Source organism: Plecotus auritus (genome assembly GCF_963455305.1).
Source record: "Plecotus auritus genome assembly, chromosome: 2".
Taxonomy (NCBI): Eukaryota; Metazoa; Chordata; class Mammalia; order Chiroptera; family Vespertilionidae; genus Plecotus; species Plecotus auritus.
This window is the reverse complement of record NC_137771.1, coordinates 119,099,351-119,126,574: the sequence shown is the minus strand read 5'-3', so window position 1 is coordinate 119,126,574 and position 27,224 is coordinate 119,099,351. Positions and strand designations below refer to the sequence as shown.

The 27,224-nt window shown below is 42.9% G+C and overlaps 1 protein-coding gene across 2 annotated transcripts in view; it reads left to right on the top strand.

The window, feature by feature from the left end:
* The window catches only part of WWTR1 (WW domain containing transcription regulator 1), a 167,746-nt gene that overhangs the window by 132,785 nt on the left and 7,737 nt on the right, over positions 1 to 27,224 (top strand). For both annotated transcript variants that reach the window (XM_080654258.1, XM_080654259.1), the window contains 3 exons: positions 8,887 to 9,089; positions 24,833 to 24,966; positions 26,859 to 26,971. In XM_080654258.1, the coding sequence (XP_080510384.1) occupies positions 8,887 to 9,089; positions 24,833 to 24,966; positions 26,859 to 26,971 (450 nt within the window). The remainder of the gene's footprint in view (positions 1 to 8,886; positions 9,090 to 24,832; positions 24,967 to 26,858; positions 26,972 to 27,224) is intronic.

Sequence of the window (27,224 nt, the reverse complement as noted above, 5' to 3'; positions counted from 1 at the left end):
TGCCCTCCCTTGCAGGCCTGGTCACTCCCAACTGCCCTCCCCTGCTGGCCATCTTGTGGCAGCCATCTTGTGTCCACATGGGGGCAGGATCTTTGACCACATGTGGGCAGCCATCTTGTGTGTTGGAGTGATGGTCAATCTGCATATTACTCTTTTATTAGATAGGATTACATGCAATAAACATTAATATTTCAAGAAAAAATGGATTTTAAGTATAATGTCACAAAAGTTGGGAAATTTTAAAAATCTGCAAATAACAGGATTACTTCTATTATATTCTAAAATATTTTATTTTCCTCTGGCTCTATTTTTGTTCATCAGTTTATGTTGTTCATTATATAACACAAATGAGTGAGATCATGTGATATTTATTTTTCTCCGACTGGCTTATTTCGCTTAGCATGATGCTCTCCAGGTCCATCCATGCTGTTGTAAATGGTAAGCGTCTCTTCTTTTTTACAGCAACGTAGTGTTCCATTGTGTAGATGTACCACAGTTTTTTAATCCACTCATCTGCTGATGGGCACTTAGGCTGTTTCCAAATCTTAGCTATGGTAAATTGTGCTGCTATGAACATAGGGGTTCATATATCCCTTCTGATTGGTGTTTCTGAGTTGGGTCATGTTTTTGTATCCATTCAGCTTTTGATTGGAGCATTTAATCCATTTACATTAAAGATTATTATTGAGAGGTACTTATTTATAGCCATTTTGATTCTGTATGGCTAGGTCTCTCTTTTTGTTTCTTCTTCTCAGCAATTCCTTATAGCAATCCCTTTAGCATCTCTTGTAATGCTGGCTTGGTGGTGATGAATTCCTTTAGCCTCTTTTTGCCTGGGAAGCTCTTTATTTGACCATCTATTTTGAATGATAGCCTTGCTGGATATAGTAATCTTGGACTCAGCTCCTTGCCTTCCATTGCCTTGAGTACTTCATGCCATTTCCTTCTGGCCTGTAGAATTTCTGATGAGAAAACAGGTGTCAGCTGTATGGGAACTCCTTTGTAGGTTACAGTTTTCTTTTCTCTTGCTGCCTTTAAGATTCTCTCTTTGTCTTTAATTTTTGGCATTTTAATTATGATGTGTCTGGGTGTGGGTCTGTTTGAGTTCTTCTTGTTTCAGGTTCTCTGTGCCTCCTGAACTTGTGTGATTTTTTCCTTTTCCAGGTTAGGGAAATTTTCTGCCATTATTTCTTCAAACACCTTCTCTATTCCTTTCTCCCTTTCTGCCTCTTCTGGCACACCTGCTATTCTAATATTTTTACGTTTCACGTTTTCCCACAGCTCCCTTAAGCTGTCCTCCTGTTTTTAAATTGTTTTTTTCTTTTTGGTTCTCTAATTGAGTGATATTTTCAACTCTGTCTTCTAATTCACTAATTAGATCCTCAGCTTCCCCTAATCTGCTGTGTATTCCTTCCCATGTGTTCTTTATTTGTGATGTCATTCTCTATCTCAGACTGTTCTTTTTTCATAGTTACTATATATTTTTTCATACTGTTGAGCATTTTTACCATCATTACTCTGAACTCTGTTTCAGATAAGTTTCTTATCTCTGCTTTATTACCTCTTCTTCTGAAGAATTCTCTAGTTCTTTCATTTGGGGGTTGTTTCTTTGTCTCCTCATTTTGGTTGTCTGGGTTTGTGACTATGTTTTAGGTAGATGTTCTACACCTCTCAATCTCTAGTGCAGGACAGTGTTAAAGTCAGTTTCTGACTAATTGGATCAGGCAAAAACTCAAAGCCTCCAGAGACCCCCTCTGTCTACAGACTAATGGGACTCTGACTTGAATTGCCCCAAGGCAATCGTCCTCAGGTGTAGCAAGAGTTTTTTCAACAGGGTGGGACAGTTGCTTCTGCAAGGAGGCTAACTGTTACTCGTAATCTTTTAATGGTCTCAGGGCAAGGTGTTTTCCAATAAGGTATATCGACTGTCTTCCCACCAGGCAAGGCAGATGTCTATGTGGGAAAGATGTCCTCCACTGGGAGAGGTAGAGTGGTGTGCCTGCCTTCTGAGCTCTGTCCCCCGAGTTCCCAGTCCTGGGTTCTGCTCTCACAGCTCCAGTCCACTTCACCCTCCCTCTGCCAGAGCACAAGATGGGTGGCTCCACAGGGAATTTTTGTGCATTAGCCCTTCAAGAGGGTGCCTGAACTTTCAGCTGCCACTCCTTGGCAGACAGCACCCTACTGGTTTTCACAGCTAGAATTGATATGGGTGCCTCCTCAGATTTAGTGCTCTCTGCTGGGGAGCACAGCTTGGGGATTAGATCCCAGAGTTCTTAGTGCCTCCCCATGACAGCTGAGATCTCTCTCTGGGACTTCAGTTGCTGTCTGTGGGGGCCCAGCCAGCCCTTTTGCACCTTCACCCATCCTACCAGTCTCTATGTGGTCTCCACTTTCGGGTCCTTGGATATCAGGGTTCTCTCCTGTGAGTTTTCCTGCTTAGGAATTTTGTATGATTCCCCTCTACTGGATTTTTTTGGATGTTTTTCTGTTATTAGACTGGGATGATGTGCTTTGGGGAGGAAGATTGCAGAGGTAACGTGCCTTTTTCATAACATCTTAGGGAGGGTTATGCAATTACGGTTAGTGTTGACCTTGATCATTTGGCTCATACACAAGGTTTCTCACCTGTAGAATTACTGTTCCCCCACCCATTCAATACTGTACTTTTTGGGAGGCAGTCACTATGCACAGTCCACACTAAAAGAATGGGAGTTAGACTCCTACCACTTTCATGTATGTATTAAATTGTTTTGAATTCTTTGGTCTGACTTGTCTCTCCTCTGCCCACTTATTTATTTAATTATTTGGGTTTTTTTTAAAAAAAAATAATTATTTATTGTTGAAAGTATTACATATGTCACCCCCCCCCCCCCGCATGATCTCCTCCAGCCTGCCTGCGCCCCCCCCTCACCCCAGGCCTTCAGCACCCTATTGTCTGTGTCCATGGGTTATGCATATATGCATACAAGGTCTTTGGTTGATTACCTCCCACCCACCCTTGCCTTCCTGCTTAGATTCCACACTCTGTTCCATGCTCCTATGTCGCTGGGTCCATTCCATTCATCAGTTTATTTTGTTACTTACATTTCACATATGAGTGCAATCATGTGATACTTTTCTTTCTCTGACTTATTTCACTTAGCATGAAACTCTCTAGGTCCCTCCATGCTGTCTCAAAGAAAAAGATTCTTCTTTTTTTACTACTGCATAGTATTCCATGGAATAAATGTACAACAGCTTTTTTATTCACTCATTTACTGATGGGCACTTGGGCTGTTTCCAGATCTTAGCTATTGTAAATTGTGCTGCTGTGAACATAGGGGTGCATACATTCTGTCTAATTGGTGTTTGGGTTTCTTAGGATATAGTCCTAGAAGTGGGATCACTGGGTCAAATGGCAGGTCCATATTTAATTTTTTGAGGAAACTCCATCCTGTTTTCCATTATTTAATTATTTGTTTATTTGAGCGTGGATTCATGAATATATATTTTTAATTAAACTAATGAGCCACAGTCAGCAACATGTGAAACTTTACCCACTCTTGAAAGAATTATAGTTCAGGAATGGGTTCTGTGAGTGGAAAGGTCATGGAGTACTTGGGGAGGCTTACTCACTTGAATGGAATTGTGCCTCTGGCATATTGACTAAACCATATAGTTTAAAGGTTCAACTCAAAGTGCCAAGTGTAGAGATACCTCAGCTAAGAAGTTTGTTGTCAAAAGGAGAAAGGAGGCCGAGAATGACATGAGAGATGTGTAACTAACTACAGGTATTCCTCTGCCCTCCCCAGACTCCCATGTCAATTGGAGAAGGACTTGAAGAAAATAAAGTAATTTTTGTCTTTCTAGCGCTTAGGTGTGGCTTCTAGCCATCGGCACATTGGTTGTCTTCTCCATAATCTATTCAGGCCAACCCCATGCAGGCCCGTGATGGGTTTTGTACTTGAGCCTAACTTTTGTTTTTCTCACTTGGCTCTGTGTGTCTTTATTGTTATTGTTGTTGTTGTTGGCTCTGTGTGTCTTTATTGTTGTTGTTGTTGGTGTGTGTGTGTGTGTGTGTGTGTGTGTGTGTTGGTGGTGGTGGTGGTACTAGTGGTGTGTGTGTGTGGTGTATGTGTGGTGGTGGTGGTGGTGGTGGATGGGTGTGTGCACTCACATGCGTGCACACTGAGGACATACAAAAGCAAGCCACTGAGACTCTCCAAGGCCAAAAGGACACTTGTCAGACATTCCAGAAGGCTGGGCAGCCTCTGCTGCATTGGCCTCCCTCATTGTCTGCAGCTCCTGGCTTGGGGGCACTGCCAAAGCACTTTCGCTATGAGCTATTGCGCTGTGTTCCCTGGTGCAGCAAAAGGCAAAAAAGTTCAGGAGTGAAACCTGTACCTTTTCCTTGTCTGCTTCTTAAATAGCAGATGATGTGCAGGCTTAGAACTGAGTCAGGGACTTTCCTGACCTTTAGCTTACTCTTGGGACTTCTAGATGAAGTGACCAAGTGTGTTGTTAGAACAGGTCAGAGGGTACACAGTGCACCTTGTCCCAGGCAACATTAACCAGAGGGTCATGTCAACATGTCACCCCTCCACCCACAACACCCATTCCCATGCTGACTACTAACTTCACGAAAGAAATAGTCATTCAGTCACAGGGGTATTCCTGTCTCAGATGCTGTGAAGTTGCTGTTTCTTGGTGTTTCATTCTGTTGAGTAATAATAGAGAAATGTTTGATCATATATCTGCAGAGTATGGTTATTGAGTTCCAAGCACAGAACAGAAAGCCAAGTATTTAAGGAAAAAGGAAAGAAAACAGAAAAGAAGAGGAAAACAATGAGAAAGAAAAATGTAGATTTAAATTTAAATTCTGACTATTTTGGAAGGGGAAAAAACGCTGTCTGCTTTAGATTTGGTTCATTCTTGCTTCGATGGAGAAATCTTGTTTGGGTTATTGCTTTGTGTGAGGACTGGCAAAGTCTAGAACTGATGCAGTCTTTAGCCTTTTTGAGGCATTTAATGGCAGTCTGCCCTTAACTGGTTTGGCTTCAGGCACTGTGTTTGGGATACTCTCCTCCCCCCTCCTTTTTTTTTTTTTTTTTTTAAACTGGGCTATTTTCTTTCCCTAAAATGTTCTGGAATATTTTCCCAAGTTGTATTTTGTTCATCACAAATTTAGGTGTTTCGCCTTCCCATACCCCTGTGGGCCTCCTCTCTGTCTCTCTGTCTTGGCCTCCTCTACCACACTGTCTGAGTGGCTAACAAAAGCAGCGTTTTAAAGAACCTCAACTGCCACCCACAAGCTCCAGTCTCAGAGAAGGCTCAGTGACAGTTTAAAGTGGAACAGCTCCAGGGAACAGAGAGGCAGGTGGAATTGTGAACACCTAGATTGAGTTAGGACACCTGGTTTCTAGGTCTCCGCCCCCTTTAAGACCTTGACTAACTCACTCGCTGCTCTCTGAGTATTGGTTTCCTCATGTTCACGAGGAGGTGTCGCATGGGTGGGCGCTCAGTTTTGATGACCTTGACTGTGTTCTAAGCTTTATTTGTTATTTTTCAAATAAATTTGAGGCTACCTCCTATCACTCCACCAGGAAAATACTGAGTTTGATCTATACATGACCATGTTTTGTTTTATATTTTCTTAACTTTCATGTTTATGTTTTACATAAGTAATAAATGCACATAGGGAAACTTCAAACAGTACAGAAGAGGAAAAGGAAGATCTCCTCCCACCCCCAACTCCCAGCTTCCTCTCCAGAGTCACCACCATTGCTAGTTTCTCCTGTGTCCTTCAAGAGATTTGCTGTATGTGTACACAAATCCCCCTTTTCTAACTACAGATAGGATGAACTCATGCAAATAGTTCTGCCCCTTGGATTTTCCCTCTCCGAACAATGTTTCTTAGAGATTGTTTCATGAAAGTGCCTGCAGAGCTCCCTCATTATCTGCAGTAGTGCACACACAACTCCTCTCATCGAGGGCTCGCAGTCTTCCATTGGTGGACAGGTTTTAGCCTTTTGCTGTTATAGACTGCACTGCAGTGAATATTCTCATACAGACTTGCTGGGTTTTGTATGTGCCTTACTTTGAAAACAAAGTCATTGTCTAAGTTACGCTCTTTTTCAATCTCTACAGTTAATAACTGAAGATGTCTAGTCTGAATGGTCAAATCTGAATTAAGTGGAAGAAGGCATCATGCCCACCTTTCCTCTCTAGGATGGCTCTGTGTGGCTGGTGCTTTGGAACCAGCAAGGGTGTGGCTTTGGAAGAGCTCGTCTCCAAGTCTTTCACCCCCCCCCCCCCCCCGATAAGGACGCAGACATCGATGAAGTGTGCCGAGCAGTGTCTGCGTTCTATGTGGAGATGAGTGAGAGTCCACTGAGTAACTGGGGCAGGATTTTCTACACTGGCAGGAGTATTCTCAGGCCCCCGAAGACAGTTCTGCTCCCATTTATTTGTCATATCAGTAACTTACCAGACCTGAGTCATTTTAAAAAAATGCTCAAAGTATGAGTTATAAAAATTAACAGTTAACCTCTGAACTACCAACAAAAACTTTTACAAGCCTCTTTTTCCTAACCTGAGGGTTTCTGATATTAGAAATATTCAATTTACACATTTCTCTTATAGACACAATTGGGCATTTGTTTTGTTAGTTATCTCAGAAAAATAGGAGCATCTTTTTTCAGGAGGTTCAGAAACCACTATCCCTGGAAATGATCACCATCCCTTGCCTTGAAAGAGGTCTAATGAACTGAACCCTTCCTGGTAGCTGTACATTGTCTTACTTGAAAAAGTATTGAAGAACATGTTTTCCCTTGTGCACAGTCCCTGGCCTCTTCCTCAGTCCTTTAAATGGAGACTGTAATTATGCTCTAGCAAGCTATGCAAATGAAACACTCAGTTATTTTGCCACCAGTCACGACTTTTTTTCTGTTCTCAAGCTAAGAACATAAGAAATGCTCAGGTACTTTCACTCCCTTATCACATCATTTTCCGAGCCTCCTGTGTGCCGGGATGGTGCCTGGGGGTGAGAGTTTTTTGTGGTGGGCTTAATTCTGGGAGAGAAAGCTGAACTCTGGACAGACTATTCCTGTCCCTGCAGTAGCTCATTATTGAGCAGAGAGCTATCAATCTGGCCAAACCCTTCTTGAAACCTTCTGTTTGTAACCTGGACAACTTTCGATGATTTGCTGTCAAAGGCAACCTATGTTTAGAGGGTTGCTTGCAGTTTGAGCATTTGTTCCTGTTCTTCAGTCTAAGGTGAGGCGGAAGGCAGCCAAGGACAGTTGAAAGAACAGGTGGACCAGGTCTCAGGAGGCAACTTTGAAAATAGTTCTTGTGCTAACCAGAGCACATCCCTTCACCTCTCTGGGTTTCCTCTTCTCTGCCATAAAATGAAGGAATGGGTTATATCAGTGGTCGGCAAACTGCGGCTCGCGAGCCGCGGTTTGCCGCTCTGTTGACTAATGAGTTTGCCGACCACTGACCTAGACTCTCTATTCCAGTAATTACAGGCTGTTGTTGTTCCTTGTGATTAAGCCCCTATCCCAGTGGTCAGCAAACTCATTAGTCAACAGAGCGGCAAACCGTGGCTCGCGAGCCGCAGTTTGCTGACCACTGGGTTAGATGCTCTCCGGAGTTCCTTTCAAAGCCTATCATTCTAGTGTTCCACAGCCACACATAAAAACCCACCTCATTTCTTCCCACATTTTTTCCAACAGCCTATTAGTTCTTGTGAGGGCAGGAGCTATCTATTCCAACTACAAGCCCACTGCCTGATTGGGGGGGGGTGTGGCGGGGGGAACACAATCAAGATTTAAGTGAGTGTATCAATACATTTTTTTTTAAAAAAGAATGGTTTAACATCCTCTCCCCCCAGCTGGAGGAAGTTCCTGCCATGAAATTAATTGTTCCTTAAGGAAACCAATTCTCTCTGTGTGTGAAGTTGTTGTCTTTGGCCCTGACCTAGGAACAAAGACTGAAAAGCATGGTTTTCATTATTGTAGTATATCGCCCAGGCAGAAGTTAAGCAAATTTGACTGGTAAGTTGTTTTGAGAAAAACTAGCACCTTTTAAAATGCATTTTTTTGTGAAAATGATATAATTTATTAGAGGATTTTTCAGTTGTATTCTAAAGTGAAGTATGACATGCTAAAATTAAAAATGTTAGTAAATGCAGATAAACGGAAAATCCTTAAAAAACTTAAAACACTTCTAATGCCTTCATCCAATCACAAGCATGATTAACATTTTTATGTAATTTTTTTATCACTAATTTTTCTCTTTGCAAAAACTGAAATGCTTTTCCTCAATCAGTTACTTGTTCCTGAGCTTAGCTCACACTTCTTTGGGGCACCCTTTTTAGACAAAGCACTAATGGGGTCCTGCCTGTGTACAGGTCTCTGGCCCAGGCACTGTGTTTACATGTGCAATGGGTTCTCGTTCACCCTAGGTATTGCTGCATACCCAGCAAGCACATGCTCACAGCTTCTGTAGCTCTACCATTCACATGCGGGTTGTCTGAGGAAGTGCACCCACACCTAGGTGTCCTGGTGAAATGATCCCATATGTAGTGCTAACTAACCTTTGTAGAATTTACCTGTGACTACTATGTTCTGTGAAAGGCTTAAAATGTATTCTAGACATAGGGATGGTGTGAAATAAGATTTTTAACAGAGCACAAGACCGGAGACTAAATGAATCAGGTCAATATCTGAGGCTCCATGAATTGAGTTAAGATGAAAATTACTTAAACAGTATCGATTGACAGGGAAGTACTTTGGAAGGGACCCCAGAAATCTATACTCCAAAGCACAAACATTGTGATGGTTTCCTTTTGATAAGGTGTTGTGGACCCTTGTCATTGATCTCCTATGTTCCTCCCTCCCACAGTGATGAGTCACCAGCACCAGCAGCAAATGGCACCCAGTACCCTGAGCCAGCAGAACCACCCTACTCAGAACCCAACAGCAGGGCTCCTGAGTATGCCCAATGCGCTGACCACTCAGCAGCAACAGCAGCAGAAACTCCGGCTTCAGAGGATCCAGATGGAGAGAGAGAGGATTCGAATGCGTCAAGAGGAGCTCATGAGGCAGGTATGAGCTCCAAGGTGCCTGGTGGTGCTTTGTGGCCTTTGTTGCCAAAGCTGTTGGCTAGGTAGCTGCTAGCCATTAGGATAAGTCTTCCTCTAGAAGCATTAGAGGCCCAACGCCTTGCTCCAGACCTCTCAAGTAGAATGAGTTTCTTGTCCCAGCCTCTGCCTGCACTATCTGTAGAGCCACCCGAGAGCAGGACTAGCTACACTAGCATGGCTGCCTTCGGCTTCTGCTAGCTTTAGAAGGAGAGAAGGAATATGTTTCAATTATCTATTGCTGTGTAACACGTTATCCCAAATTTAATGACTACAAACAATAGCCATTTTATGATATTACACACATCTTGGGTCTAGAATTTAGGCAGGGCTCAGCTGGACTGCTCTTTTGCTCTATGTGGTGTTGACTGAGGTCACTGAGTGGCGTTCAGCTGGTGGGCAGGCTAGTCTGGAGGGTCCCAGATGGCATCACTCAAACACGTGGCACCACAGTCAAAATTGCTGGAAGTGTGCTTAGCTGGGACTAAAGCCTGGAGCGTCTCTATGGCATCTCTAGTAGGGCTATCTCAGAGTAATGGCACATATTGCATAGCAGCTTGGGTCTCCCCAAGAGAATGTTCCAAAAGACAGGAAATAGAACTGGCCAGTGTCTTAAGGGCCTGGCTCTGGAATTCAGAGTCACGTCTGCCATATTCTCTTGGTCAAAGCAGTCACAGATTAGAGCAGGTAGCAGAGGATGCTCTGTGGAAGAATGACAAAGAATCTGCGACCATATTTGATCTGCTGTGGAGCATGACAAAGAGGGGAGATTGAGGGAGAATGAGCAAGGAAAATGGTTTGCATGTGGACTCTGATAGAGTGGTTTGCAAAGCTGCCTGGGCATTGATCATTCGTTTATTTATTCGATCAGTCAACAGACTGCTGCTGTGTATTCTCTCTAGGGCAGGCTCAGGGCTGTACCTCAAAAACTGAATAAGGAGAATCCCTGAAGGAACCCTTGTTTCCCCTGCTTCTGTGGCTTGGCCAATGCAAGAGCAGAAGTCTTAAGACCTTCTGAGCTGCTAAACTAATGCAGCACATGTTTTCTGGTCTCATAAATTTTGCTGGCTACATTTTGGGGAGGAAAGCTTCATTTATTGTTCTAATTCTTCAGACTTTGCTTTATGACTCCCATGAAGCCAGATACATGAGTAGCTTCCTTTCACTGGCTTTTAAGGAAGTAAGAAGTTATAACTGGTTTAGAGAGCTTTCTTGCAGGGAACTGGGGGCATTAGGGTAAACACTATTTTCTCTTTTAGTGACAGCTGATACTTTAAAAAATATATGTAATGTATTTCTCATCAAATATATTCTAAGATATAAAGTATCCATGCTACATGAGGTTTTAAAAACATGGTAAATTAAAATAATTCCTTAGAGCCTTTGAAAATGAGGGAAATGAACACAAATTGTGCTTTTTGTTCATTTGAACTGTCCCACTGAACTGAGTAACTATAGTTGTGCCTTTACTCTAAGTATTACTTTAGTCTGAACTCATAGTTATTTCAGGTAACATTTATATTGTTTTGAGATAAACAGTATCATGTTTCTCAGCAGGGAAATAATTACATTATTGTTTTCTGTCTTTGGATAAGAATTCCATTTGGAATAATTTTCCTATTTAATAATGTAGAGTAAATGAAACAGTATTATTTTAGGAACATTTGTAAGTTTTCTGTTAGTTTTATATTTAAATGAGCTTTACTAAGGTTTTTTCCTTAGGCAAAGCCATACCAAAGGCTTGTTTCTCAGTTTCTGCCTCTTTCTTTGCTTCTCTTTCTCTTGCCCCACCTCCTTCTTTCCCACAGAAAGTATTTCTGAAAAGGGGTGAGGAAAAGTGCCCTAAATTGTTTCCTCTATTCCAGCCCTAAGTGCCTTTGAACCAGAATGTACTATTGATGGTTCCTATTACAGAAATGCCAAGCAAGTTTCTTAAATGCTGATCCCCAGAGGCTGTGGCATTTGGTGCATTTTGCTGCCTCATAGCGTGCATTCCATTGTGTAGGACAGGGAAGGAGAGCTGTCTGGATTTGCACAGAGGCTCACACAGTTGAGCTTTGACCGTGTGTGTGTGTGTGTGTGTGTGTGTGTGTGTGTGTGTGTGTGTGTGGTTAGGAGGAGGAAAGGAGATGGAGTGGATAGTAATGTCTCATTACTTTTATTATGGAATATAGGAAAAATGGTCTGAAGAGACTATTTAAGGCCATATAGTAGTTGGTGTTGGAGTGGTCTATGATAGTTTTCTGGGGCATTTGTCAAGATGCCTGATGGTTCAGGTGTGGATTATGTCTATCATCTTGGTGGTTTTTCTACTTTTTTTTTTTTTTGCGGGCGGGCGGAGGGGCGGTGGCAGTGGTTTCTACTTCACTATTTGCACTTAAGCCAGGGCAGAGGCAGGGATGGATTGGCAGTAAAAGTGATATTTGGCTCAGCTGTTAGCTACCTCCCAGCATCTGGTAGAAATGTGGACTTTCCTCTCTTCATTGTGCCCCACTCTCATATCCTTGGCATCAACAACCGCCTGCATATCCTTGGCTCACTGGGCAGTTAGTAACTCCTCCTCTCCCCATGCTTGCAGGATGGCCCTGGTTATACAGCCCATCTTCACAAGGTCCTTGTCCTAGAGGCAGGCCTTTACTGCATGCAGTTCTCTCAAAGGAGGCTTTCCTATGCTCTATCTCTGTATTAGGAAGGAAGCTTGGCAAATTTAATAAGTAGATGAATTTATTCCCCAATTTCTGGGAAATCATCACACTCCTGTATATTTTTATTATTCTTAAATATATGGTAAATGTGAAAGCGCTTTATAAATTATGTGCTATATAAATATTCTGTTTCTTCTTCTCTTCTTTCTTCTTCTTCCTCTTCTTCCTCTTCTTGCTTCTTCCTTGCATGCCATTCATCCTCTAGGTGTAGAGTCTGATGATATTGTGCCATGGAGAAAACCACTCCTCGGACCTCATTGCACAATCTAATGTACACCTCCCAATCCCAAGGGCTCAAATGTTAACTCATTGTCACTGAAATCATGTCAGGATGTTAACAAAGTGGATTTGAGGAAAGTTTGACTTCAGATCTAAAGTGAACCTCCATTATTACATAATGGAAAAATATTTTTCCTTCCTTCCTTTATTTCCTCAATCCTTTATTCAACTAACATTTATATAGTGGAAAATAATAAATGGGACATGGCTGCCCTCAGGTAAGTTATATTTTAGCAGAGGAGACAAGATGATTAAATCTAATAGTTGGCCAGAGGAGTAGATTCAAACTCCTCCCTCCCTACTTTATGGAGTCCAGGTGGCTCCCATCTTTGAGTCTTATTACTGGAGCAGAGACCAGACACCGGCAAGCACAGAGGTTTATGAACGTGAGGGCAGGATGCTTCCTTATTTTCTTCAGTGGCCCGTCAGGCCAAGTTATTGAACAGCTACAGAATTCGTATCAAAGAGCCAGTGAGGATTACTATCTCCCCCAGCTAGGAACCTTCTGAAGTGAGGCAGTTTCATTAAAAATGGCTTGCTTCTACAATTAAACATTGGCGCTGTAGCAACAGAGTTGAACTACTATTATCTGATAATTGGTGAATTATCTCGGAATGTGTTAGGAGTGTAGGGGTACCACCAGCACCAGGGTGAGGATCCCAGGACACTACCTTTTTAAGAAAGTAGATCTTCCCCTGCTTTCAATAGGCATCTATCACAGACATTGTGCAGAGTGAACTTCCATGAAAGACCTTCTCCACTGGTCCTGATAACGAGAGTTTGATTTTTGCTAAATTTCCCAAAAGGCTATGAAGCAGTTCTGGGCCCATCAGAGTAATGGCAACCCTAGAAAAGAGAGCAATTTCAGTTAAAATTGTACTTCTTGGTATCTTCATATTTTTAGAAAAGAAATTAGAATTCAGTTTGTGGATTTTTTTTTATTAAGTAGAAAATTAAAGTTTTAACTTTTTTTTTTTTAATATATTTTATTGATTTTTTACAGAGAGGAAAGGAGAGGGATAGAGAGTTAGAAACATCGATGAGAGAGAGACATCGATCAGCTGCCTCCTGCACACCCCCCACTGGGGACGTGCCCGCAACCAAGGTACACGCCCCTGACCGGAATCGAACCTGGGACCTTTCAGTCCGCAGGCCGATGCTCTATCCACTGAGCCAAACCGGTTTCGGCTAAAGTTTTAACTTTTAAAAATATAATTGATTTTTTTTTCCTAATTGAGACAAAAGAAATAATTTTGCTAAGTGAAAGAAGCCAGACCCCAAAAAGCTACATACTACATAATTCCATTTATGACATTCTGGAAAAGGCAAACAATAGGGACAGAGAACAGATGAGTGGTTGCCAGAGTTAGGGGTGAGGGAGGAGGGCCCGACTACAAAGGGACAGCACTAGGGAATTTTGGGGGCGGGTAATGGCACAGTTTTACATATTAGTTTTAGTGGCTGTTTCACAATGGTATGTATTTATCAAAACTCAGAACTGTATGTAAAGAAAATCATAGCAAGCATAAAACACATTCATTATAAAAAATATTTAAAATATTCAAAAACAAGGAAGAACATAATCACTCATGCTCTTACGTAGGTAGAGTAACTATGAAGATGTGATTTCTTTCTAGTCTTTGTATGGATCTGTGTGTGTGTACTTTGTTATTTAAAACACAGTTAATAGCATATCACATTACTGTTTTGTATTGGGCAGTCACTTTATATTCTGATCATGGGAATTGTGCTGTGACTTTGGTTGTGTCTATTCTAAGCTGCCTGGAATCCTTTCTACAGCAGGGCTAAATGTATATTTTAAGATAACATGAGCCACACCTGCCTATAATGACTAGAGAATATTGTGTTGTTACAGCTTAAAATTCAACACAGTATTCACTCTGCATTATAAAGGACATGTTTGCAACTTTGCCCAATGAAATGGAAAATTTTAGTAAGTGGTAAGAAATTGAGAAACAGGCTTCTCAATCCCTATTTTTCCATCTGAAAGAACAATTCCTTTACATGGAAACAGACTCAGGCCTTTATCTGAGGAGAGTGTTTCTTTTCATGTGTATTATTCATTTAAATATGAAGCTGGGGTATGAGTGGGTGCTTCTGTCTCCAATATTTTAATCTTCCTGTCAGTCCCCAGGGCCCCTTCTCTGGGGCTGCGTTGTTGAGAAACCGGTATTGTTCCCAAGCAAGCTCAGCACTGAGTTTACCTCCATCCTTTCCTTGATTGGGGCTCAGTGGACAGAAGAATGCAGCTCACTCAAACAAAAATGCTGACTAAGGCTGACCTCTGGTTGCCAGGGCAACAAGGAAGAGGACAGAGGGTTTGGGCAGGAGGCTGTGGAATTTTTTTGGCAGGTCTCAGAGATTTCTCTTGGGCTTGAACGCCACTACCGGGTCCTGCTGGCCAGCTGGCGGGCTTCTCACAGCCATTCCTGACCAAGGGTGCTGGGAGGGACACGCCCGGCTGTGAGCAGCTCTGGTCTGGGGGGAAGGTTCTGAGGTCTGTGTTTTGTCATGTGAATAGCTATTTAGAGAGGTTAAAAAGTGTCATATCATAGCAGGTCATGAAGCATATGTGGTGGCTATTTCATAAAGTCTTTCCTTTAGAAAAGGAGCTAAAATTTAACTTTTTAAAAAACATTTTATAGAATTACATTTCAGGGTTGACTGTGATTCCACCAACCTTTAAATCCCTCTAGAACAGCCTGGCTCTCTAAATTCATTCATTCATTGTTCAACGTGCTCTGGACACTGAATGCAAAGTGGTGAGCAGATAGACTTGGATCCTTTCCTCACAGAGCTCTTCTAACTTCTGTCAAGTGTTTTGTTTGCCCACAAGTCCCAGAAATAATACATTTTCTAAAATCTTCTTATGTTGTTGAAAAATAATATCAATTCAAGTCTTTTTAAAAGGACCCTTTAGAAAATGTTATAAATTGAACACATTTTTAAACGGAGGTACACCAAGTTTGCACAAAGGGAAAAGCAGCCTCTGATTTCTGGTCTTAACGAGATCACCAAAGTATGAGGAACTATTCCACTTCAAGGTCCATTCAGCTATTTTTTTAAGTGAAGAGAATGTCATGGAAGTTATGCTGTGATTATAATATCTAAATTATAATGTGTTCCTTAATGTGATTCTGAGAAACAACAGAGATTATAGAATAACACAATATTGTTATATACGTCTTGAATTAAAGGAGCAGCAAACAGGCCATGGATAATAATACGGACTCCAATGTCTTCCTGAAAGTGCTGGAGTTCCCATTGTTCTTTCATAGCAGCAGTTCTGGCAGCTGAGTGTGTGATGAAGTGTTTCAACAAGAGAGATTCCCGAAAATGTGACAGTGGGTTTCTAGAACCCTTTGGCATCGGTTTTTTTCTATGAAGAAGGTGAATAATTCAGCATTCTGCCTCTAAAGCCTCAGCCTTTGGGCTGCTCTGGAATAACTGTTTTAATGGTAGGATTAACTGTTTTAATGGTAGGATTTCAAAAGGTCTTTATTTTTTCATTAGTTTCTAGTCACCCCACCCTTTATAATGAAAACAATCCAATCTTCTATTTTTCTGGAATCCCTGGAAACGCACACTTATATCAAGCAGGACACCCTTGGAAAAGGTTATTGTCATTCGTTTCTCTTTGAAGTATATTCCAGGGAGGCAGGAACCATGGCAGAGGCCGCCCTCAGCCCAGGACTGGCCGCAGAGGCTCTCACCTGTTGTGGACGTGCTCGCTCTGCTGTTGATTTATTCCGAGGGCGAGATGCAGGCCCTGGGGAGTTGGAGGGGAGGAGATCTGGGATTTGCTTCCTTCTACTGACAAATCAGTTTTCACACCTTTACCCTCCAGCTTTTTTATACACCACCCTCTCCCCAGCTGCTAGGAGAGGGTGTTGTTTTTTTTTTTTTAATGTATTTTTATTGATTTCAGAGAGGAAGGGAGAGGAAGAGAGAGATAGAAACATCAATGATGAGAGAGAATCACCAATCGGCCGCCTTCTTCACGCCCTCTACTGGGGATCGAGCCCACCACCCAGGCATGTGCCCTCATCCCAAATAGAATCCAGGACCTTTCAGTCTGAAGGCCGATGCTCTGTCTACTGAGCCAAATGGGCCAGGGCTAGGAGAGGGTGTTTTTAAACCTACATATCATTATTCATTTCAGGGAGTTAGATGGATGACCACAGACTCAACCAAAAACTCCGAGAGTCTCAAAGCCTTCACTTTGCAGCAGTCTTTCCACTCCAGCCTGGGTCTGCAGGGGTGGGCAAACTTTTTGACTCGAGGGCCACAATGGGTTCTTAAACTGGACCGGAGGGCCGGAACAAAAGCATGGATGGAGTGTTTGTGTGAACTAATATAAATTCAAAGTAAAGGAGCGGAGGGGAGAGCAAGAGAACCGGATAGAACAGCCGGATCCGGCCTGCGGGCCGTAGTTTGCCCACGGCTGGTCTAGAGACAAAGTAAAGTTGTGGTGGAGGAAAGGAGGAGTAGATTACCAGGAGCAGCTTTCCAGATCTTTCTGAAACTGGCCTTTAAAATCTGAAAGTATAACTTTGCTTGATGTGTTGTGTTTTCCCAGGACACTAGCTCCACCCATATATACATTGAAAAGGAATGTAGAACCATGTAGTTCAATTGCTTTCCCAATTCAGGACAGTTAACTGTGTTCAAGAGTTAAATAGGTTGTTTCATTAACCCCCCCTCTAACCTGTCTGAGTGGTGGGGGTCAGTATTTCCATGTCAGAGCTGGGAAAACGGGCCCAGAGCAATGAAATACCCTGTTCCAGTCTCACAGCCAATAGGTGAAAGGGCCAAAAATTTGAGGTCTGCCAACCGCAGCCCTCGGATTTCCTCTGTCTGCTACACTGTTGGCGTGGTGGCCATGAGAACGGACTCTGGAGCCAGATCTTGGGGAAGTTGCTTAACTTCTCAATGCCTCAGTTTCCTCATCTGCAATACAGAGACAGTTGGATAGGCATGAGGATGAAATGAAATAGTATGTTAAAGTGCTCAGAACAGTGCTTCACACATTGGGAGCCATTTGCAGGTATTAGCTAATATTCCTGCCTCTAAAAACATTTACTACTATGGGTTATTCATTTGTTGGCTGCCCTACAGTGCCAGGTTCTTTATAAATATGCTTTTAAATTTTTATAACGTCCCAGAAAAATGAGTCAGATGAACAAACTATTAAGAAAGGTTAAGAATTTAGTCCCAGACGTTATAGCTGGGGAGTAGCTGAGCTGGGACTTGAACTCCAACCTTTTTTATGTGAAGGACACTTTTTCCCTGTGCCAAGCTCAGGACATGTCTAATAACACAGCCTTTCCCAACTGCTTGAGAATTGCAGTGGCCAGTACCCCAGAGAATGGAAAACAGCTAGTTCCACCCCAGAACGGACTACTAATTAGAAAGTCCGTCATCATATTGGCCTCAAGTTTGAGTAGAAGGGATCTTCCTGCTCCCATGTAATGTTTTCTTGATAGTTTGAGAGCCAAAGCATGCCCCTCAAGTCTTTCCTCTGGTTAAATAGCCTTCTACTTCTTCATAGGACATTTCATCTAAACCCCTCCCATCTTACTTTTCTTTTCTGGTCAGTCTTTGTAAAGACCTCAGCAAAGTGTAGAACAGAGAACTAGATACAGACTTGACAAGGTGGGCAGGTTGGTTGAAATACCCAGAGGAACAGTGCTGACCTGCTACTTGAGATAGAAGCGGGGTTTGGACCAAGGAGATACCAGGGACATGGACTCCACTAGGCTTGGCTCTTATTCATCATTATTTGTTACTAGAGTCCCAGTGCATGAAATTTGTGCACAGGGCAGGGGAGGGGGGTGTTCCTCAGCCCAGCCTGCAGCCTCTCCAACCAGACATCCCTCTCACAATCCGGGACTGCTTGTTGCTAAGCACTCGCCTGCCTGATTGCCCCTAACCGCTTCTGCCTGTAACTGCTCCCCTGCTGGCCTGATTGATGCCCAACTGCTCCCCTGCCGGCCTGATCGCCCCCAACTGCCCTCCCCTGCTTTGGGGCCTGATGAGGAGTGTTTTGGGAGACATGAGGTTTCAGATCCCTGCTGGATGTGTTTGTTTAGGAGTTCAGGGCTGGGAGAAAGGGAAGGTAGCTTGCTGTGGTTATTGTAGTCAGGGAAGGCATCTTGGAAAAGGTGGTGTAATGGAATCTCTAAGACAGCAGTCACCAACCAGTGGTCCACTGGTGGTCTGTGGGATCCGAAAGGTTGGCAACTGCTGCTCTAAGGGTGGGTGAGATCTGACTAGATGAAGAGAGACCCAGAGTACTGAGGAGTCTAGGCAACTGAAGATTTGCTTGGGAGAACAGGGTGGATGGGGGTGCAGGGGATACTGGAAAGGGGTCTGTGAATAGATCTGTTGAACTAGAGTGGAAGTGGGAAATGAGAGACATGCCAGGGGGCTTGGATGTGCCTCTAGCTTAGCATTTCTTCTGCCTCAACTAGAGGGAGCTGGGGACGGAGCACAGGGTTGGTTATGGCAGCTGTACCGCCAGTTCTCTGACTTGGAGGCCTAAGTCATGCCCTAGACCAGCTTTGGCCAGCTGTCCCCCTGTTTTCACATCAGTTTACATAGTCCAGTGCCCCCATCTTCTATCTTTGCTTCAGCTGTTTCAGTTCCAACAGTCTCGATTGACTGCTCCTTCTTGGTCAGTGTTTGCCTCTTGGTTCTGCCTAGGCAGGGCCGTGGGTGTCATGGCAGCTAGAAGCATATTGAATCTGGGGTTGAATTTTATACCTAAATTTAGTTGTTTTTTAAATCCTCCCTTGTTTGGATGGAGATGTGTTAGTAAGGTTAGCCCTTTTATTTAAAAACTAGGATTTCGTGCTGCTTTTTTTCTCCTTCCATTCATGAGCAGAAGTAGAAAAATACTGTCATTCAAAAAAAGGCGATACTTTTAGAATTCTAAATATAGAGCTATTATATTATAAAATGTAATCAAGTGAAATGAAAATTCTCACCATTCTCCATTTATATTAAAAACTAATTTAACCCTGGCCAGTGTGGCTCAGTTGGTTGGAGCATCGTACTGTATACTGAAAGGTCGTGGGTTTGATTCTCAGTCAGGGCACATACTCAGATTGCCTGCTCCATCCCCAATGGGGTGTGTATGAGAGGCAACTAACTGATTGATGTTTCTCTCTTACATTAATGTTTCTCTCTCTCTCTCTCTCTCTCTCTCTCTCTCTCTCTCTCTCTCTCTCCCCCTTCCCTCTCTTCCTCCCTCCCTCCCTCCCTTTCATCTCTCTCTAAGATCAATAAAAACATGTCCTTGAATGAGGATTTAAAAACAAACAAACAAAAAACCCCCACTAATTTTATGTTATACAAAAAGGTTTACAAACCTCTCCTTATTTTAAAAAAGAAATTGTTTTCTTAGTCTTGCTGGCACATAATGATGAACTTCACACTTTAATCCTTCTGGGTGGAAGTTGACCAGGAAGAAATGTCAGACACTCAGAGTAGATCAGGCCACACAATAGTGTGATCTTTAAGATTTTTTGTTTTGTTTTCTGGGATTGGAATATAGAACATGAGATGATGATAATAACAGTTAACATTGATTAGGTGAGCTCATGTTCTAAGAGCCTTACATATGTAACCTCACTTTATCATCACAGTAGCTCTATTGGGTAGATGCTGTTGTTATTCCCCACTCTGCAAATCAGGAATCTAGGGGTTAAATAATTGGCTGGGAGATGTCAGGGCCAGAGTTCAAATCAAAGCATTTAGCCCTGAAATCCCTGCTTCTGACCACTCTGCCCTCCTGTTTACTCTCTATGTTTGGAGCAAGGAGGAGTGTAGTGGGATTATCACATGAGGATGAAGTTTGTGCCTGGCTAGTAAGCAGTGTATACGATAGGCTGTTATTGCTCTCATATTTGTGGTTGAAGGTGAGAATTGAATGTTCTTAGTTTATTTTTTATTACTAATTACAATTTTAAAATATCTCCATTTGAATTCCAGTAATGTTTTTTACTTATGCATTGAGCAAATGTTTATCATGTACCTACTATATGCCTAGCTGTTATAGGCAGTGGGGACATAGGAGTGAACATGACAAAACCTTTCCCTCTTGAGCTAATGGGAAAGACAGCCAACATATAAGTTGCTATGAAGAAAATTTCATGCAATATTTGAGGAGATGGCATTTGTAGGAAATAAATATTAGTGAAGGAGTGAACTTTGGGAATATCTGAGGAGCATGTTACAAGCAGAGGGAACAGTTGGTGCAGATGCTGGAAGTGGGAGAGGCAGCAGGGAAGGGATGTGTAAGGGGACGTGTTGGAGATGAAGGAGGAAAGTGGACAGGGCTATCCTGTAGGGCTTTGTCATGTTCCCTCCTATGTCTCCACTGCCTGCAACAGCTGGGCATATAATAGGTACTCGATAAACATTTGCTCAATGAATAAGTGAAGAACATGTAGGTGGGTTTCCAGTAGGGGCCAGCATGATCTTCAGGTTGGCTGAAGTGTGGAATAATCTTGGAGAAAGTGTTGCCCCTTATAATAACTTCCCAACTCAGACTAGCCTAATTTATATTTCAAAGTTATGGCCTGGACATGTAGCTCAGTTGGTAGGAGTGTCGTGCCATGCACCAAAAGGTTTCGGGTTTGCTTCCTGGTCAGGGCACAAACCTAGGTTGCAGGTTCAATCCCGGTTGGGGGGTGTTTGGGGAGGCGACAGATCCATATTTCTCTCACATCGACGTTTCTCTCTCTCTCTTAAATCAATAAAAGCATATCTTCAGGTGAGGAATATAAAAATAAAGTTATTATTCAAATGCACTTAACACCCTTTCTGTATTCTCTCATTTGTTAATCATTTGAAGGTGGAAAATGATACTGTGAGTTTCCTACATGCAGAACATAGCCTTGCGCTTATAATGTCCTGAGAGTCAAGTCTTTCAAGTAGAGAAACAGTGCTGCTGAAGAATGGAGCTTTGGTTATCTTTAATTTAAAATAGAGGAAACAGATGTGAAATGGCACAGTGAACCTCTTTCCCCGTTATAGTATAGGTCCTTTCAGCTTTGATTATTATACACTAGAGGCTCGGTGCACAAATCATGCATGGGTGGGGTCCCTATGCCTGGCCGGAGATCAGGGCCTATTGGGGATGCCTTGCCCAGTCCCAATTGGGGCCGGGGGAAAGGGACCCGTGTGGGGGTGCGGGAGGTTGGCTGTGGGAGCACACTGACCACCAGGGGGCAGCTCCTGTGTTGAGCATCTGCCCCCTGGTGGTCAGTGTGCATCATAGTGACTGGTCGATTGGTCATTTCGGTCATTCGGTTTTAATGGTCACTTAGGCTTTTATATATATACTAGAGGCCCGATGCACGAAATTTGTGCACGGGGTGGGCGGGCGAGGTGTGTGTCCCTCAGCCCAGCCTGAACCCTCTCCAATGTGCTCCCCTGCCAGCCCGATTGCCCCTAACTGTCCTCCCCTGCAGGCCTGGTCGCCCCCAACTGCCCTTCCCTGCTGCTCCAGTCACCCCTAACTGGCCTCCCCTGCCAGCCTGGTTGCCCCTAACTGCCCTTCCCTGTAGGCCTGGTACCCCCCAACTGCCCTCCCCTACAGGCCTGGTCCCCCCCAACTGCCCTCCTCTGTCGGCCTGATCGCCCCCAACTGCCCTCCCTTGCACGCCTGGTCCCTCCCAACTGCCCTCCCCTGCTGGCCTGATCACCCACAACTGCCCTCCCCTGCCGGCCATCTAATGGTGGCCATCTTGTGTCCACATGGGGGCAGCCATCTTGTGTTCACATGGGAGCAGCCATCTTGTGTGTTGGAGTGATGGTCAATTTGCATATTACTCTTTTATTAGATAGGATAGATCAGTGGTCGGCAAACTGCGGCTCGTGAGCCACATGTGCCTCGTGAGCTGCGGTTTGCCGCTCTGTTGACTAATGAGTGTGCAGACCACTGGGATAGATAGATAGTCCTTTTGAATTTTATTTACATACTAGAGGCCCAGTGCACGAAATTCATGCACTGGTAGGTCCCTAGTGGCTGCCGGCTGCTGGCCGGGGCCTCCCTCCCTTCCCCTGTGTCCCCCCCACCCCTGCCGGCCTGCCCCCTGGTCGAACTCCTGGAAGAACTCTGGTTGAGGGGGCAATTTGCATACTACGCTTTTATTATATAGGATTTAGCCACACACAGGCATTAAAAAAAAAAGTTCTATATTGTAGTTATGTGAAATATGCCAGGAGTAATTTAAATGAAGAGGAAAGCTTATACCTGGTATTTTTTCTTATAATGTAAACATTTTTATATTATAGCATTATAGATGATAAATAATCCATATGCATTATGTATCTAATATGGATTTTTTTATTCCATGAAACTCCCAAAATGATTTTTTTTTTATTTTATTTCAGAGAGGAAGGGAGAGATAGAAATATCAATGATGAGAGAAACATCAATGGCTGCCTCCGGCATGCTCCCCACCAGGGATCAAGCCCACAACCTGGGCATGTGCCCTTGACCGGAATTGAACCTGGGACCCTTCAGTCTGCAGGCCGACGCTCTATCCACTGAGCCAAACCAGCTAGGGCCCAAAATGATTCTTATGTTTGTATTCAGACTACCTAAAATTACAAACTCAAACAGTATTCTTAAAACATGATTGATAGCCCTAGCTGGTTTGGCTCAATAGATAGAGCATCGGCCTGTGGACTGAAGGGTCCCGGGTTCGATTCCGGTCAGGGGCACATGCCCGGATTGCGGGCTTGATCCCCACTAGGGGCATGCAGGAGGCAACCGATCAATGATTCTCTCTCATCATTGATGTTTCTATGTTTCTCTCCCTCTCCCTTCCTCTCTGAAATCAATAAAAATACATTAAAAAATAATAAAAGGGCATCACTTCAGGGGTGAAACCCACATTTATTAGTGTATGATTTTGCGTGAGGGGTTGGTGGGTTCTAGGCTCCTCACACCAGGTTTAGTCACTGTTGGTCACCCCTATGAGGCCTTTGGGTAAACTTTGGTTGCGAAATAAGGTTTCCAATGCACACTGCCTGCCATGTAAGGACTAGCAGACTTTTCTATATTTATCCAGAGGTATTTCCAAGATTTGGATTATGGATTAAAATCAATTTTAAAAAAATCTCCTTTTTGTTTGCTTGCTTTTTATGGATTAACTGAATAAAATTTGTGTTAGTTAAGTATTCTGATTATTTGCAAGCTAAATGAGCAAAAGTGAACCAGGAGCCCTTCCTAGCCAGGGCATTAATTTCAGTGTATGTTAGCAATGCAATTTCTTATTAGTCAGCCTCACCGTATGTGAGAAATATGTCACCATAACTCCTAGTAACAGTGCAGTGAACTCTAGTAACCGAAAATTTTTATAGCCGATGACTTCACTAGACTTGTCTAGACAGCAGTTACTCTCTGAAATCACAGCATATTAGGGCTGGAACAGATCTAACAAAGATATTGTAACTTACATGGCCTAAATATTTATTCTCTTTGCTATTGTAGCCATGTTGTGAGGGTGGGGGGAGAGAAGAGGGGTTATGGGACAGTGAGACCAATGTTGTTAGCCTGGAAAGTGGGCAACTAATAGGCATAAATATGGAAAGGGCCTATACTTGGTTTTGGATGAAGTATAAACATGCAAAACTATTCTTTGGACTTTGAAAGAAATTTTATGTTTGATTATGTTTGTCAAAATGGGAGAGACTCCCTGGAGGTTATACCTAGAGAAAATAATTGCAGTCAAATCCATAACCTTCGGGTTGACTCTCTTGGCAAAGTAATATTAGCTTTAAAAAAATAATGCTAGCATTCTGATTTTTGCTAATAAAATGCAGATGCTCTCAAACATTGATTCAGCAGAGGGATTTGGATTAGGTCTGCTTGTTTCCCTAACCTTCAGCCATTTTAGTCCTTGACAAAATAATTAGTCTAATAGAACAACTGATTGACAAACAAGTTTTTAACCGATTGTTTTGCTCTCCTGGCTACTGACATAAAAGTGCCAGCTATGATTTAATGTAGAGCTTGAACTCGGTAATCCCACAGTTTTACTGGCCAGTGCCTGGCAAAGACCAGAATGTACCTGCTAGTGCAGAGGAGTCCAATGGCTTTGATTGATTGAGATTTGGTCTGAATCCCTAAGATAAAAATAGCCTTGCCTAACCGGTTTGGCTCAGTGGATAGAGCGTCAGCTTTCGGACTGAAGGGTCCCGGGTTCAAGTCTGGTCAAGGGCATGTACCTTGGTTGCGGGCACATCCCCAGTGGGAGGTGTGCAGGAGGCAGCTGATCGATGTTTCTCTCCCATCGATGTTTCTAACTCTCTATCCTTCTCCCTTCCTCTCTGTAAAAAATCAATAAAATATATATTTTTAAAAATAGCCTTGTCTCTGAGCAAGGCCTTTCTAAGATTTGGGCATTTAAACAATTGTATGGATGGGACATTGCTACATAAGTGTCCTGAGGAGAAATATTAGCTGAGCTCCTCATTAACTTTGTGAATGTGAGGAAGTGTCTTTCACCTGTAAGACTTTCTTCAGAGAAAGAACACTTGATTTCCTGATGATTTTGACTTATTAGCAATTAACGTAAAGTGCTTTGTATTTGGTGAAATGTTTTCATGTGAAGTATACTTTGCTCTGATCCTGAGACTAAGGGAATAACTCTTGTCTCTCCCTCTGACTGGCATATTTCTGCAGGAAGCTGCCCTCTGTAGACAGCTCCCCATGGAAGCCGAGACTCTGACCACGGTTCAGGCTGCTGTTAACCCCCCCGCCATGACTCCAGACATGAGATCCATCACTAATAATAGCTCAGATCCTTTCCTCAATGGGTAAGTTAACTACTTTTCTTTTTTAATCTTAAATTTAAAAATTGGTGATATGGCATGGACTGAAACCCTAGTCAATAATTTTAAAATGGGGATGAACTTATTTCAATGGGATGGTGTTGCACAGTAATTATTTGGAAAAATCTTGTTGTTTAATGTAGCTAGTAGGGGGGCGGGGGGAAGCCTGCCATGTGGCAAATGAAGAACATAACAGTTAAGAAATGATGTTTATGGTAAAATGTGAGTAAGGTCTGTAGTTCAGTTAATAGTGTTATATGATGTCAGTTTCCTGGTTTTGATCCTTGTCCTGTGGTTACGTAAGTGTCCTTGGGGAAGCAGGGGGAGAGTGCACGAGGATCTGTTCCTTTTGCATCTTCTATGTGATTCTAAAATTACTTCACAATAAAATTAATTTAAAAAAAGAGATGATGTTTTAAAATAGGAAACATAAGAGCAGATGGAAAAGATAATTTAGTCAAGAATATCTTCATGAGCAGAAGTAGTTAACCTTAGTTTCTTAAACTCAAATAAAGGGCAGGGTTCTATGTCCTGTGCCTTTTCTGTCCTTTCAGAGGATTCTGGCAAACAAATACAATTATGAATGTTATCAAAAATAGAAAGAGGTGAAAACAAACAGTAGCTAAAATAATGAAGGAAAGTTTTTAAAGTGTTGATTTTAAAGCATTTCAAATGTTCAGAAAAGTATAAAGAATAATGTAAGATTCACCATGTACCCCAAACCCAGATTTCTCATATTTTTATAGATTTATTTTTTGAAATAAGCATTACAGTTAATATTTAAACTCATTCTTACCATTGCACATTCATCACACATACTTTTATGCTTCTGGTTGCCTGATAATGTGTGCATCCCTAAGCAGTGTTCAACACTGTTTTCTATTTCTTTTTTTAAATTTACATAAATGCTATTATACTTGACTAGAGGCCCAGTGCACGAAATCCGTGCACTCGGGGAGGGTCCCTCAGCCTGGCCTGGGCCCTCTTGCAGTCCAGGAGCCCTTGGGGGATGTCCAACTGATGGCTTAGGCCCGCTCCCTGCTGTCAGTCAGGCATCCTTAGTGCTGCCATGAAGGTGGGAGGGGCTCCTGCCACTGCTGCTGTGCTTGCCAGCTGTGAACCCAGCTTCTGGCTGAGCGGAGCTCCCCTTGTGGGAACACATTGACCACCAGGGGGCAGCTCCTGCATTGAGCGTCTGTTCCCTGGTGGTCAGTACACATCATAGTGACTGGTCAATTTGCATATTAGCCTTTTATTATATAGCCTTTTATTATATCGTACTCGGGCGGGGGGGTCCCCTCAGCCTAGATTGCGAGAGGGCTCAGGCCAGGCCAAGGGACCCCACCTGTGCAGGATTGGGGCCGGGGAGGGACGTAGGAGGGCTCTAGGGAGTGTCCAGCCCATCTCGCTCAGTCCCAATTGGCTGGACCCCAGCAGCAAGCTAACCTATTGGTTGCAGTGTCTGCCCCCTGGTGGTCAGTGCAGGTCATAGCGAGCAGTTGATTAGCCTTAGCATATCATTAGCATATTATATTTTGATTGGTTGAATGGCCGACTGGACGACCAGACACTTAGCATATTAGGCTTTTATTATATAGGATATGTAGAGTAGTGTTCAAATTACTGTTTTAAAATGAAAATGAAATCAATTTACTATGAACAGCCAATTTTATTTGCTTACAATTTATTAATTTCATGGACATTGGGGTGTATGTTTCAAAAAAATTAAAAGGAGCTACAAATTATGCCTCTCTTCATTACTTGGAAAGTTGGACCAAATGACAGAACTACACTAGGTTAGGTTTTCATGACTGTACTTTAATTTGGAGATTGCTTTAGTGGGCTCACCTTGACGTTCCTCCACTTTTGCTCTCCAGAGGGCCATATCATTCGAGGGAACAGAGCACTGACAGCGGCCTGGGGCTAGGGTGCTACAGTGTCCCCACCACCCCAGAGGATTTCCTCAGCAACGTGGATGAGATGGACACAGGTAGGAGCAAAGCCTGCAAGTACTTGCAATGAGTTTGCATTTTTAAATCATCTTTATAGTCATCTCCATTCTGGAATCCAACCAGAAACACTTAATCTCAACAAAGCACTTTTTAAAAAATTATTTTCAATATGTTTTTTTAATTGATATCAGAGAGAGGAAAGGAGAGGGAGAGAGGGATAGAAACATCAATGATGAGAGAGAATCATTGATCGGCTGCCTCCTGCACGCCCTCTACTGTGGATGGAGCCCG